This window comes from Chaetomium tenue (assembly GCF_020726465.1).
Source record: "Chaetomium tenue strain MPI-SDFR-AT-0079 chromosome Unknown F5144scaffold_3, whole genome shotgun sequence".
NCBI lineage: Eukaryota > Fungi > Ascomycota > Sordariomycetes > Sordariales > Chaetomiaceae > Chaetomium > Chaetomium tenue.
This window is the reverse complement of record NW_027117331.1, coordinates 980310-994785: the sequence shown is the minus strand read 5'-3', so window position 1 is coordinate 994785 and position 14476 is coordinate 980310. Positions and strand designations below refer to the sequence as shown.

Genomic DNA, 14476 nt, shown 5'->3' with positions numbered 1-14476 from the left:
ACCTCTCTCGCAAAGAACACCCGTCCTATTCTCGGCGGAATATTTGCGAAAGCGTACCGCACACACCGGACCACGCCGTCCTCAAACAGCGACGCCCTCCTCTGAAAGCCGCTCTGCTTCTCGCGACGGACCAGGTACCGGTCCCGGATGAGCGCAACAGGCAGCCCCGCCACTTTCGACCAGTCAGCGGGCGTCACAAGACGCGGTGGTACCACGACATGTCTGTCGCCCGGGACTTACAGAGGAACGGCAACGCCTGCAGGGCGCACCACGCCGTCTCGAAAAAGCCGGCTCGCCAAATGAGCTGGGGCGCTAGGAAGAGGCAGAAGACGGCGCAGTCCAGATACGACACGGGCCCGAGGTTCATCTCACCCCGGTTAGGTGGGCGCCGTGCTGTAGTTCCGCGGGGGTCAGTTACACCAGTCTCACTGCAGATGTTGAGGACAATGCTGCCTACCACTCATTTTGGCTCCCGTCCCGCATTGGTCGGGCCGGGTGTGCTGAAGGGGGGATTCGGGATGGTTTGGTGAAGCTGCTTGTTTCTGCAATGGGAGGATGACGTCGGAGCGAGACGTAACACACCTACGGTTGCTTGGCAATCCCTCTCGTCTTGGCCCAAGTTCCTCCGATCATGCAAAAAGTCACCACTGTTTTGCAAAGGGGGGGAGGAGAACGCCGACAAACGCGGCGATGTAACAGTTCGACCAGCTCGCCCGTAAATACTTGGTCCGGCCCAGCACCAGATAACACCAACAATGCATTTATGGATGATATGCGTTTGAATCTACCCCCGACCCTCAATCACCAGATCATCCTCAGAACCAAGGACAAAATCAATGCTATTCATTCCCACAGCTTCCCACTCACTCACCACCCCAGTACCTCAACTCAGGTATTCTTCGCCACCTTCAAAATCCTCTCCTCCATCTCCTCAAACGCCGCCAGCACATTCCCATACTTCTGGAACACCCCATCGCGATACCCATCATCCACCTTCTGAATCGCCCCCTCCTCCTTCCAGCGCTTGCCAATCAGCTCATCAAACGTCTCGCTCTCGGCCCGCTCCAACGCCCACACGGCCTTGTACGCGCCGCCCAGTGCGCAGGCATTGCCGCCCACGTCCAGCTTGTACACGCCGTCCGCCCCGCCCAGCACGTCGCCCACGATGCGCGCGATCGCCGGGTTGTGCGACCCGCCGCCGACCAGGTAGATGCGCCGCGGCTGCGCCGGCAGCTGCAGCTGGCCACCGCCGCCGCCGCCGGGCGGGCTGACCAGGTTCTGGCTGCGCAGGCGCATGGACAGCGCCTGCGACTCGACGATGGTGCGGGCGTCCGTCTCGGGCGCCCAGCCGGGCTGGTCCTGCTCGCGCAGCGCGCCGCCCGTGGCCGCGTTGCATGTGTAGCGCCAGGTGCCCGCGCGGATGTTGGGCACGATCTCGGGCAGGTAGAAGTACAGGCCGAGCTTGGCGCGGTCTGAGGCTGAGTGTACGTCGAGCGGGGGGGTGGCTAGCGCATGCTGGTTGAAGGTCGCCCAGGGGTCGTTGTCGTGGTCGGTTGTGGCGGAAGAGGATTTGGGGAGTGCGTCGCGCACCTTCTCGCGGGCGAGGCCGCCGTTCTTGTAGCACAGCATGAACATGTACTGGCCCGGGGTGGTCGGGTGGTTGAAGAAGTGGTAGCTCGGGTCCGGCTTGTAGACGGGGGTGCTCATGAGGAAGGTGGTGCTGGTGCCCAGGCTGACGATGGCGTCGAGCGGGCGGAGCGGCAGCGCCAGGATCGTCGCCGGGTTGTCGCCCGTGAAGGGCGCGACCTCGCAGTCGGGGCTGAAGTTGTACCGCGAGGTGAAGTAGCTGCTGATCCGGCCCATGCTGCCGCCGCCGTCTTTCCGGACCTCGCCCAGCTTGCTTCGCAGGTCTGCCACGCCGTCCTTGCCGGCCGTGAGCTCGAGGAGCGGCTCGGACCAGTCGTTGCCGGCGATGTCCCAGAGGTTCATGCCGCAGACGTCGCTGATGTCCATGGGCGCCACGGCGCCGAGGAAGAGGGAGGCGAGGAAGGACGAGGCGAGGGAGATGCGGGATGTGTTGGCGTACATGCCCGGGAGCTTTCGCCGGAGGCGCATTATCTGTGTGCCGGTGAAGCGCTACTTGACCGTCAGCCCTTGTCCCTCTCTCAAAAGGCATGTGTCCCATAATCCCGTGCCCTCGACTTACATGATGCGCAGCACTCCCCGTAACCTCGGCCAAACGGTCCGCAGACCCCAACTTCGCATCGAATTGGTCGCATTCCTGCTGTGTGCTGTGGTCCTGCCAATTCGGGGCGTACGGGTGCGAGAACGCCTCCTTTAGCTGGTCGACTAGCGGCTTGTCCGACTTCAGACCACCGAGTAGAGAGTCGGCCTGGCGGCTCCAGTAGACGCTACCGTGTTGCTGGCAGGAGCCGCTGATACCCCGGATCCGGTTCAGGGGTGTCTTCTTCTCCTGCAACCGCTGCAGAACTAGGTCGAGGGACTCTACCCACATGGCCACGGGGGCAAAAACCTCGCCCTCATCTTCATTCACGAGCACGCCCTTCTTGACCTTGTACTTGGAAGCGAAGTCTTGGTCGAAGTCGACTTTGGCGTCGGCGACAACGTTGAGATCGGACTGAACGACGATTGCTATAGGTAAGAATAATGTTAGTGGGTTGATTTCGTCCCAAGGAGTGGTGGGTTTGCTCAGTGAGGCGCACCCTTCAGCTGCTGGGTCGAGAGGTCGAACCCCAGGTACAGGGGTCCGTCACTCATGATGGTGTACTTGAAGGAGAGAGAGTTGTCTTCGTGAATCGCGAGAAGAGATGGCGGGGTAAATCCAATCAAGGAGTCTTCAGGCTTGGAAATCACACAAATTCAACAAGAACGAGAGACACCGCGGAACAATTCAAGCAAGACAGGAATTCCTCACGAAAATAATTAGAAGGGGGAGGGACCTCGTGCCCCTTTCAACCGACGTGGGGTCATCTTCGTCATTATCCCAAGCCATTCAGGTACACGGCATGGCGGGGCAGGCAGCCCCACGCTTCACAGAGAGCAGCCTCGTCTGGTGGCATTTAGCCTGAAATAGGATTGGTGGTCTCGACCAATGCCGAATTGGCGACTGGCAGAAAAGGCTCCGGTGCGCGACATCTTTGGGCGATAGGCGCGCTTCGCATTGCGCATTGCCTGCCACGCTGCGTTTGCCGATGTCGCTCTTGGCTACTGGAGGGGTCTCGAGATTCGGCTATTGTGTTGATAGAATGGATTCACCAATTCTTTGAGAGAATGTCGAGAAATTGCCCAGCATTGGCTGGACTCGGGTTTCCGAGTTGAGACGAGTTGACTGCCACATTGTTTCATCAGTGAAACCCTAACCCAGGCCCTCCAGCCGCTAGAGCCACCTCACCCTGGACCCTTGAATGATGAATGCCAGCTTGCAGCTGCATTGCTGCAGGCCCCTTCTCTTTTGGCAGGGCGCCCATTCCCGCCGCCAATGACAAAGGGAACTAATCCGTTAACCCTTGGACTGAACAAAAGGTCTTGACAGAAAAGCCAACCACCTGCCCCCGACGACTGTTTTATTTCACGACAGCGCCATGGACAGGCTAGGACCTCACGCAACGGCCTGAGGAAAGAATGCGCGCCTCGGCAAATTGGGCAAAACCATTGACGCCGGCGCTAGTGGTCCTGGGACTCCACGTACTCGCCGCCTATGGCTCTAGGTCCGGCTCTGAGACCGCCGTGACCACCGCGCCGGCTGCCACAGAGGTATGCGAGTCAAGAACCATCAACTACATCACCCACACCCTCCCACAGCAATGTCTGCGGACCTCATGGACGAGTCCCACCCCAGCCGCCACCACCGACGACTCTACAATCCAGGCCACCGTCACGACTACTGCCACGACCGTCACCGAGACCCCGGGGTCAACCCAAGACAATGAAACGGTACAAGAGCAGGATGCCCAGGAGGAGCTGGCCGCAAGCTCCTTCATGTCGTTCGAGGAATGGAAAGAGATGATGTTGCGGAAGTCGGGACAGGATCCCGCCAACATCAAATCCCAGAAGCAGCGCGAACACCGAGAACGGGACCCAAGCATGAACAGCGGGGATGCCGACAGCTTTGGGGAAGAGGGGGAGATCGCGCTCGATTTTGACGCCCTGGCCGAGAAGGTGTCTGAGATCACGTCGTCCACCGACAAAGCTACCCCAAAAACGGACGAGGTGGCGAAAGAAGAGCAAATCTTCTACGACGACGGCAAGACGCAGTACTACCGGAGCAAGGACGCCGGAAAAACGTGCAAGGAGAGATTCTCCTACGCATCTTTCGATGCCGGCGCGACGGTCCTCAAGACGAGCGCCCGTGCTAAGAATGCCAAGGCCATTCTGGTCGAGAACAAGGACTCGTACATGCTCCTAGAATGCCGCGCCAAAAACAAGTTCGTCATCGTCGAGTTGAGCGACGATATCCTTGTCGACACCGTCGTCCTGGCCAATTTCGAGTTCTTCTCCAGCATGATTCGCAAGTTCAGGGTTAGCGTCAGTGACCGCTATCCCGTGAAGTTGGACAAATGGGTAGACCTAGGCACCTTTGAGGCTCGTAACGCGCGAGACATGCAGGCCTTCTTGATCGAGCATCCTCAAATCTACACCAAGTACCTCCGCATCGAGTTTCTGAGCCACTGGGGCAACGAGTTCTACTGTCCGGTATCACTGCTCCGCGTCCATGGCACCCGTATGCTGGATACGTGGAAGGAGCCGAACCACGATGACGAGCCGGAGCAGATTCAAGGGTCAACTCAAGAGCCTGCCGCGGAGCCGCAGCAAGTGGAGGAGCCAACAGGCAGTGACAATCTATCAGTGGCTGAGACCGAGGAGATTGCTCCCCGTGCCTCCATAGAAATGGGCCTTAGCCCCTGGCGTCCCCTTTTCCAGGGGAACTTCTCACTTCAAGTGTGCGAACTACGTTCGCCAACGACGGCCGATCCCACACCTGTCGAGTCAGGTTCAGTTATACCACCCAAAAAACCTGCCGCGGCCCCCGATTCGGTGACTCCGCGCCCATCGGCGCCCTCCGCCGACGACGCATCTCGGTCCCGACCAGGCAATTCGTCCTCGTCCGAGCCCGCATCTCCTGGGGCGTCCGTCTCTCAAGGGCATTCCGGGGGTGCAGCCGCTTCTAGCGCCCCTTCAACACCACCGCAGGCCAACACCGACAGTACGGCCAGCAACCCAGGCCAGAAACAGTCGGATGGTAAGGCGGACGCCGCGGATAACTCATCTACCACCACAACCACCCCCCGCAACAAGACCAGTTCCGTCTCCTCCGCGTCTGCCTCCCCTACCGTGCAAGAATCTTTTTTCAAGACCATGACCAAACGTCTTCAACTCCTCGAGTCCAACACCTCCCTCTCTCTCCAGTACATCGAAGAGCAGTCCCGCTTCCTGCAAGAAGTGCTCCTCAAGATGGAGCGCAAGCAGATAACGCGAGTCGACTCCTTCCTTGACACCCTCAACAAGACGGTCCTCTCCGAGCTCCGCAACGTGCGCACGCAGTACGACCAGATCTGGCAGAGCACCGTGCTCGCCCTCGAAACCCAGCGCGAGCAATCCCGGGGCGAGATCGTCGCCCTCACCTCTCGCCTCAACATTCTTGCCGACGAGGTCGTCTTCCAAAAGCGCATGGCCATCCTTCAGAGCGTCCTCCTCCTCGCCTGCCTCGTCCTCGTCATCTTCAGCCGCGGTGGCCTCGCCGCCCTCAACAGCGCCTCCTTCCCCAATTTCCCTCCGGCCTCCACCGGCACCACGTACCGCCGCTACGGCTACGCCCGTTCTGACTCCCTCTCCGGCATCTCCATGCCCAGCTCATCCCCCCCACATCCGGGCCCTAACGGCCAGCCCCCAAACGGAGCAGCCACCGCCCAAAACTACAGCAACAACAACAACAATAGCAGTAACAACAACCTCGCCACCTCCGCCCTCCCGCGCCACCTCTACCCAACGTCCTCCTCCGCTTCTTTCCGAGACAAGACCCTTCCCTTAACCCCGCCATCCGAGTACAGCAGGGAAAGCACGCCGGCAACATCACGCCTCAACCACCTCCACCATAGTCCCGAATCACGCTTCTACGAGAAGCAAGACCAGGACCAAGACCACGACCCTGAGCAAGAACAAGGCCATGAACAGGAACAGGAACAGGAATACGGGACGCCATCGCGCCCACGCCCACGTCGACGCCACACAGCTTCCCCGGCATCGACAACAGTGCCAGCATCGGACGCAGATGCTGAGGTCTCCTCCATTGAGATAAACACCGGTACGACAGAAGAAATCGCGTCTCCGTCACGAGGAGGAGGGGAACAAGGGGAGCAAGAGGAGCAAGAGGAGAAGCCACCGGTGTTGAGAGCCCGGTCATCGCAGCTGGGCGGGCTTAGAAAGCCTTTGCCGGCGCTGCCCGAGGACCCGAGCTAATTGTGCCGGTGCCTACTTTAAATGTGTAGACCGTAATGAGCCCCGTGTCGGTGCTTACCTAGATCCATTCTAATTCTGTTTTCCTGTTTTCTAATCCTTTTCACAATCCCATTGGAAACCTCTGCAATGGCCATGTTGACAAAATCACTCTCCGTGACGAGCTCGAGTGACAAACAGGATGGAAAGGTAACGCTAATTGAGAGGCCCAAAGCTATCTCCGGGAATCCTAGTGATGCTGGATAATTGTCCGGGTCATACTCAGCCGCCGTCCGACTGCTCAAAAACCAGGCTCTGCGATATGGGACGACCTTTCCTAGACTACCAAGGCTTCAAGAACCCCATAGTCCAATCCCAAATGTCGTCCCGCTCCTTCACCTGCCGTTCCCCTCTCTTTCCCCTGCCCACATTTTCCCTGAATTCTTTTCTGGTTTATTTCGTGAAACTGGAGCCAAGTAACGCTGCGATATCATGCTTCCCCTCCGTTTCCGCCCAAAATGTGAACGTATCTGTAAAGAAAGTGTATCTCGAAGACAGCAAATGAATTGCAACGCAAATGGTGTCCACCTCTGTCGACTTCTCAAACATGGCAAAGCAAGCTAAGCCAGCGCTATTCCGCGGGGTCGAATATTAACGTGTCTCGGCATGCCACCAAAACTTCTGTGATCTGCGATGTTGGCGTTCCCCGTGGAGCGCCCTCGTGGCGTCTACTGCTGCTGTCCGAAGTATCCGTGCTGCTGGGCGTGAGCATCGTAGTCGTACTCCTCCAGAGCCGCAAGCCTGGTGCCACGATCGTACTGAGAACGACGGCGGCGCTGCTCATCACGAAAGTGCTGGCCAGCGTTGGGCGTGAAGAGCCCTAAAAACGGAATAACTTAGTCAAGTATATAAACCCAGCCAATGCCTGCTACTCACCGACATGCTCAGCATTCTCGCAGCTGCGCTTCATTTTGGACTGGTTGTCAGGCTCCGGGAACGGTTCCTCCTGGCCAGCCAGATCCGGCCTTGGCCCATTACAGGTGAAATAGAGCTGAAATTGTCAGCTCAAGTGTAAGGCATGACAACAGGAACAGGGCTCACCTTGGGTCGATAATGAGGCGCCTCCAGCATGACGGAGCTGTTACGAAACTTCTGAACCAGACAATCTTTCCCTTGGATGGCTTCGAAGCGTCAGCATGGAACCCAAACTTCTCGAGTGTCATCTTTGAGAACGTACTCGCGTAGGAGATCTCGGCGACCTTGTCGCTCTTGAAGCAATTCCAGCGTTGGTTGCCTCGGGCATTGACGAACTGATCGCAAGTCAGATAAACCAGCCTGTAAATACTGTGGTAGTTCAAGGAGTGGTCAAACATACATCAATTATGTCCAAAGGCTGGCTGATTGTTAGCGACTATGGTGCTAGGCGGACAGACTAGATGACTTACATCCACGAAGTTGATGAAGGCGTAACCAACACTAAAAACGGACCGTCAATAAGGTTGCATGGATGCGAAGAGTGGGCTGATACTAACTTGCAGTCGTTGGCAAAATCAATGCGCAAGTACATGAAATCATACTTGCCCCAGCTCGACTCATCGACAATACGCTTTAACATAGCCTGGTCGACTTTGTTGGGGATATTTCGCAACATGATCTACTTGTGTGAGCTACCGCGCAATAGGTGAGTATGGGGGAGAAACATACAGTAGTTCGGACGTCAATGCCGTCTCGGATGCGGTTGACATCAACGTGGTTGTGATGACCAGCGTTGTTGAAGTATGGAGTGCGGTTGACCCGCATGGCGGTATGGCGGCGCGTGTCAAGAGCTTGACGCCCATACGGCTGCATGCTTCTCGGGCTGGTGAAGTCGCTGTGCATTGCCATCGGCGTATCCGGGGGGGTGGTATTAAACAGCGGCGTCATAAGTGGCATGTTTCCCGAAATAGGAGTCATTGGCGCCATATGGGCAACGCCCTGGCCGCGTGTCGGAGTCTGATCAAGCATGTGCCGGCCCGGTGCGGCAGACTGGAGACCATGGTAGACAACCGGATACACGGCGTATTGCTGCGGCTGGGCACGAAGTCGGGCAGGTGATTGACTGAACCGGCCAGGTGCGAGAAGTCCACTTGGTCGCTGGGGGTTCTCTGAGGCACCCATGCCCTGGAAGGCACTTGTGATGTTGTGATCGAGGGCTTGTGAATCATTGAAAGGAGGGTTGTAACCCTCGACCGGCCGAGACATGGTTGCCGCCCCGTTCAACTGACAAAGTGTCAAAATCAGGTGGACTCCCTGCGGCGAGAATGGAGGTTAGCGTAACTCAACGAAAAGGATCAGAGCATCTTACACCCAATGTAGCCCTGTTGAACTTGTGAACAACGGAGATGGCAATATCGGCGTCTGAAAATTCAACCGAGGCCCGGAAAGTCTGATCGTTTGTCTCGCTCTGCCGCAGAAGCGCGAACACCTCACCTTGGGTTTCCAAGAAAGTATGGACGACAGTTTCAACGTGGACGGCGCCGAAATTGACACCTTCATCAAATGCAGTGATTTGAATCTTGCCGTCGCAGATCGGGTCGATTTGAGCCACCGGGCCACAGGCCTGGTACTCGTTAGCAACAGGAAACTGGGTTCCGCAAATCAGTGAGAGTCTCACCTTGTAAAATTCGGCTGCGGCGATATATTCGGCACACCAGTGAGGAGAACCAAGTTGTACGTTGTCGTGGATGTTCCGGGCATCCCGTACGTTAGGAAGATGAAGGTAGACCCGACCCTCGGCGGCGACTAGGTTGCGTTTACCCTGGCAAGGCGACCCAAGCCGCTCAAGTTTCTGTTTCCGCTGTCAGCGACGCATCGATGAGTTGATATTGGGGGGCCAGTGTCGTCTTACCGCGAGATATCCCTCAGCGTCAGTAACGGTGATAGGGAAAGAAGGTGAATAGAGAACAAGGCAGCGGGAGATTCCCAGATCGCAGCTGAATTTGGCTGTGGCCTGGGGCGCGAAAAGTTGGCGGTTGACACCGAGACCGGCATTCATTCCGGGCGACGCATTCAACGATCCATGGGCCACGAGGGGAACCGAGAGGGGGCGAAATGCCGAGGCGGTGGGTGACAACTTCTGTTCTCCCTTACTAGTCGTGTTAGAGATGAAAGGATCCTTCTCAACGGTGGCTGAACTTGTATTGCCAAAGCCTTCGGGCCCGACATGGTGGTAATGGGCAGCGTGGCTGGAAGGGTTGTCAAGGCCGAGGGTGGTTAGCAGCCTGTTAGATTTGGCCGGGTTCTCATCAGGAGAGAACACGGTGAGCTTGGTATCCGGGGTTCCCTCGTATTTGTAAGAATCGACACCACCACTCGACGAGTGGGGAGAAGACGGGTTGAACGAGGCATCCCGCACATGCGCCATGGTGATGGTCGCCGTGCCGGTTCTCGTCACCGTGTGTCTTCTTGGCAGCGCTTTTTGAAGCACGCGTGTATGAGGAAGTCGACGATGATGTGATTAGGTATCAGGTAGGACCTGACGAGAGGAGAAGTGAAGTGAGGGTAATTCTCGCAGGCGGGCCTCTGGTGAAGGAAAGAGGAGACCGATGCGCGATCCAAAAGTGGTTTGCGGAAAGAGAAACTGGGGTCGCTGGCAAACTCTCTAAAATCCTGAGATGGTGGGACAACCAAAAGTTGGGAAGGAGCGTGGTGTAAAGAATATTAGAGTTCCTGAGGCAGGAACCGAGAAATTAGAAGTGGAAGGCAGGACCTGGGTTAGTTCAAGTTGAACAGCTGCGATTTTGGAGATCGCCGCGAGTCTAAGCTTTGGAAAGCCGCGCCACTCTGGAAGGGAACAAAAGGTGGAGGGCAAAAACTAGACCGTGAATACCAAGAAATCGGATGATAGGTAGTGTTCGTAAACACATGGAATCATGGAGGTGTTCCTTCAATTTGGGCTCGATTTCGGTGTTACCACGAGATCTACGATGAGACGAGAATGTTGCTTGAGAAGAGATTTAAACTTATCCTCCAATGCCAAAGTGTTGTGGAAGGAAGAAGAGAGACCACCTGAGTCCTACGGATGAAGAGGGGGGTAGCCGGAAGTGCAAGACCGCAGGGACTAGAAGGCCCAGAGAACAGAAATGAACTCACCTAAGGTACCTACAGAACTGACCTCCGTTGTCCCAACCTGACTTTTTATTTCATTCATCGCATATTGTCATGGTTATACTTCGGCTACACATTGGTATCGCCCTTCTAAACTGCACAGTTGCGAAAGAGCCCATTCCATAGGGGAACTTGGGCTGTATACCAGAACTCTTTCTGGTGTGGAAGTGATCATATTCAACGCCGATAAGGGGCCGCTTGAGGTCTGATCCGAAATGGCCGAAGGTCCAAAGTTGTTCCATATGTTCACCTTCGGCGGCAGTAAGTTGGCCGTCGCAAATTTGAGAGTAAACAACTGAACCCTTTGTCTACCCTCATGTGTTTTATGCGACCACGGTGATCCTGGATATGTTTCCAGGTTTTTGGTTTGCGGATTTTGATCATGGGCAGCAAAACGGAGGCCAAAGTGAATCCAGACCATGGTTTGGCCGAGTGAATAAGTGGCGGGTATTTGCATGCACACAAAGGGGACCGGGGACTCGACCGATGTCGTCGGAGAGACGGTGCTTGGCAACCGGTCCGCTCAACTCAAATCCCACGGCGTCACAAGCCGCATGGAGCCGGCGGGGCGGGCGCACAGACCACTAACCGCTCCCCAGGAAGCATGTAGCTCGGCGTTGAAGGGGTCGCCATGAAACATTATCCTTTTGCGATTCGACAATTCCCCGAAGAGTTAAAAGTTAGGAAGCGGCAGAGGCCTTGATGCCCTCGATCCAAAATGCCGAGGAAACCCCAAACGTGGGACGACTATGACTCGGCTGTCACCCAGGTTCGTAATCCGCGATCAAGTTGTTGGCGAGAGTGTACCCCCTCGTTCCCCATGCTCGTTGCTTACAGATTGCGTTGCCATATTGTAGATCATCCTTGCGCCATCCGATTCCGAGTTTCTCGACCAGTTGATTCCCGTCCTTAAAGATGCAACAGCAAGCAGCCGCATCGGGTCCCTCGTCCAGAGCCTCTCCCACTACGCCGAGGAACGCGAGGGAGACATCGAGCGCATCGGCCTGACCAAGCACGAGGAGTTCCTAGGCTCCGTCAACCAGCTGCAGAAAGTGCGCGAGGGAACTGTGGCCCTGACGGCCGAGATCCTGGACCTCAACCAGTCGATCCAAGCGAGCACGGAGAAGCTCGCTGAGCAGAAGCAGGGGCTGGTGGACACGCGCGGGGTGCGTCAGAACATCACGGATGTGTCGGACGCGCTCGAGGAGTCGCTTAAGATATTGCATGCTGTCAACAATGCCCACGACCTCATCCGGAAAAAGAAATACTATGCCGCCCTCAAGTCCCTGGAGGACCTCCAGAACGAGTACTTGGTACCCATCATTCAAAACAAGTTCGCGACTCAGTACAAGCTTGCCGACATGATCCAGAAGTCGATCCCCGCTTCACAGAAGGCAATATCGGAGGCGGTCATGTCGGATTTGAACAGCTGGCTGTTCATCGTTCGAGAATCATCGCAGTTCCTAGGCGAGGTGGCTTTCTATCACACGGAGCAGCGAAGGGCTAGGCAAAAGGAGCGGATGGAGGGGAACGAATTATTAAGCCGCTTTAAGCTGAACTCGGCTATTGAACTGGTTTTCGACGAGGACGACGAGTTTGACGTTCTTTCCAACGACGAGCTCCAGGTCGACTTCACGCCGTTGCACGAAGCGTTGCATATTCACGAAGCGCTTGGGCAGGTCGACAGGTTCCGTGTTGAGTATGCAGCCACTAGAAGGCAGCAGAAAGACTTGATTTTACCCAGCTCCGAGAACCTGTTTGCCAATAATGACAATGAGGCTCTCAAGGCCTTCTTGGAAAGTGTGGCTGGGTTTGCGATCATTGAAAAAGCCACTATGCAGCGCGCGCCGTTAGTTCGCTCGACTCTCGATGTAAGCTTTTACGATATTCTAGATCGGGAACAACGACTGACGCTAAGCAGGTTGACGAGCTTTGGGATTCGATGTGTCAGGCCGTTATCCGAATCACCTCGAGGTCGTTGGAAGGCGTAAATAATGAGGAGCTGCTCAAGCATATCAAGGAGGATATTGCCCTGTTTATCCAAACCATGGAGGTGAGTTATCCGGTTGCGTCATACCCGCCGCTGTTTCTGACAACACATTTAGGGCTGGGGATATTCCGCATCTTTAGTGAACAATTTCCAGCTTGTGTTATTTCACAAGTTTGCGGAGTTGCTGCAGGATCGGTTTGCGGCAGTCTTCAAAGAGGTGAGTCAACTGATGAAGGTGACCTTGGACAGAGCTGACAAGCGTTGAAGACCGTTTCAACGGACGATTACATGCCCATGAGCATCAAAACTCCCAGCGACTACAGCCAGGTTTACTCTGCCATCCTATTCGACGACGAGATGCCTCCAGAAGAGGTCACGTATGTTACCAAACCATGCCTAGGAGAATACTGTGCGGGTTCTAACCGCCGACTTGCTGCAGGCTCCCCATCGTCCTACCGTTCTCCAAGATGTACCCCCACTGCTGCATGCACATTAGGGAATTTGAGCAAGACTTTCGCAAATTCACCCAAGAGAACTTTGACCGTCCCAACGTCGTCGATGAAATGCTTAGAAAGGTATGGAGATGGAGTTTAGATAGCCTGGGTTTGGTCCTCGCTAACCATTTGCCCAGACGCTGGATGAGCTCCTCACCGATATCGTTTGCAAAACCCTTGTGGAGCGGCTGAACTCGCAATATCTCGGGCAAATCGTGCAGATTCTAACCAACCTCGAGCACTTTGAGGCTGCCTGCCAAAAGCTGGAGCAACTGTTGATCCAGGGCCGATCCTCCACGTCGGCAGGGGGTCCAGTCACCTTGAAAGCAACGGAGTTGTTCAGAAACCACAAGAAGACCGCCGAGAAACGTATCTTTGAGCTCGTGAACTCCAAGATAGACGATCTTGTAGACACCTCTGATTACGACTGGTAAGTCCACCGGCCCGGGACCATTGCCGGATTTGCTAACGCAGAATAGGACCGCGACGACACCACCCGAAGAACCCAGCAACTACATGGTGACCTTGACTCGCTTCCTCGAAAATATCATGAGCTCAACCCTCCTCGGCCTACCCCGCGAGATCAAAGAGCTCATCTACTTCGACGCCCTTAGCCACGCTTCCAACAAGATTCTCGTAAGAACCCCCCGCCACAACCCCCCCTTATGCAGCATGGCGTGATCAATAGCTAATACCCACCCCCCCAGGCACTCCCTCTCCACCCCGACGTCAAGAAGATCAACCCCAACGGCGTCGCCGCCATGGCGCTCGATGTCAAGCACCTCACAGACTTTGTCAGCAAGCTCGAGAACGCCTTCATGCTGGAACAGAACCTGGACGAGCTGCAGCAGACGGCGGCGCTCATGCAGTCCGAGGACCACGAGGAGTTCTACGACATCTCGATCCGCAACAAGAAGTACGGCCGCGTCGACGCCATGAACGGGCCGTTACTGCTGGAGAAGTACGTTTATTTTCATTTATTTTGTAGGGATCGGGATAAATGTCGTGAGGACTTGCTTGCTAACCACTAGTTCCTCATCAGGATCACCCAGACGGTCGAGAACCCAAGCCGGACAGCGCCGCTCGCTAATTTCGGATCGCGCTTCGGCTTGAGGTGATTGATTGATGGCCTCCCTTCTCGACACGATGTTACGATACCACTCACTACCAACCAGCTCTTGCCATTTCCGGAAATGACGTGGAAAAAAATGAGAGTCATAATTCAATCATGAAAACTAACCCGACATCGCCGCCGCCACCGCGCCCAGACAGACCACCACTACTACTACTACTGAAAGCCCGATACCGACAAGGAAATGGATGCTGAACACACTGGGCGGCTCTGTCGGGGGAAGATGGAGGAAAAGCCCGGCAAAACCACCCTGATGATACC

The 14476-nt window shown here is 55.9% G+C and overlaps 4 protein-coding genes across 4 annotated transcripts; 2 read left to right on the top strand and 2 right to left on the bottom strand.

Moving 5' to 3' along the window:
• Window positions 1-467: 467 nt before the first annotated feature.
• On the bottom strand, window positions 468-2778 carry F5144DRAFT_644727 (uncharacterized protein; the record flags this gene model as incomplete). The annotated part of the gene is made up of 3 exons (XM_066792855.1): window positions 468-2118; window positions 2207-2652; window positions 2724-2778. 3 exons carry the CDS (start codon window positions 2776-2778, stop codon window positions 889-891), a joined length of 1731 nt encoding a protein of 576 aa, XP_066644377.1. The 3' UTR covers window positions 468-888.
• Window positions 2779-3642: 864 nt separating this feature from the next.
• On the top strand, window positions 3643-6477 carry F5144DRAFT_488257 (UNC-like C-terminal-domain-containing protein; the record flags this gene model as incomplete). Its single annotated transcript, XM_066785651.1, has 1 exon — window positions 3643-6477. One exon carries the CDS (start codon window positions 3643-3645, stop codon window positions 6475-6477), a length of 2835 nt encoding a protein of 944 aa, XP_066644376.1.
• A 704-nt stretch (window positions 6478-7181) lies between these two features.
• F5144DRAFT_591361 (uncharacterized protein) lies at window positions 7182-9856 on the bottom strand (the record flags this gene model as incomplete). Its single annotated transcript, XM_066790263.1, has 9 exons — window positions 7182-7333; window positions 7390-7478; window positions 7555-7661; window positions 7691-7763; window positions 7899-8107; window positions 8158-8712; window positions 8798-9052; window positions 9107-9250; window positions 9341-9856. The coding sequence occupies 9 exons, from the start codon at window positions 9854-9856 to the stop codon at window positions 7182-7184; spliced, it is 2100 nt and encodes a 699-aa protein (XP_066644375.1).
• Window positions 9857-11176: 1320 nt separating this feature from the next.
• On the top strand, window positions 11177-14250 carry F5144DRAFT_165324 (exocyst complex subunit Sec15-like-domain-containing protein). The gene is made up of 10 exons (XM_066782573.1): window positions 11177-11368; window positions 11457-12470; window positions 12521-12652; window positions 12705-12806; window positions 12857-12966; window positions 13029-13164; window positions 13221-13513; window positions 13563-13719; window positions 13791-14044; window positions 14126-14250. The coding sequence occupies exons 1-10, from the start codon at window positions 11318-11320 to the stop codon at window positions 14199-14201; spliced, it is 2325 nt and encodes a 774-aa protein (XP_066644374.1). The 5' UTR covers window positions 11177-11317; the 3' UTR covers window positions 14202-14250.
• Window positions 14251-14476: the final 226 nt, after the last annotated feature.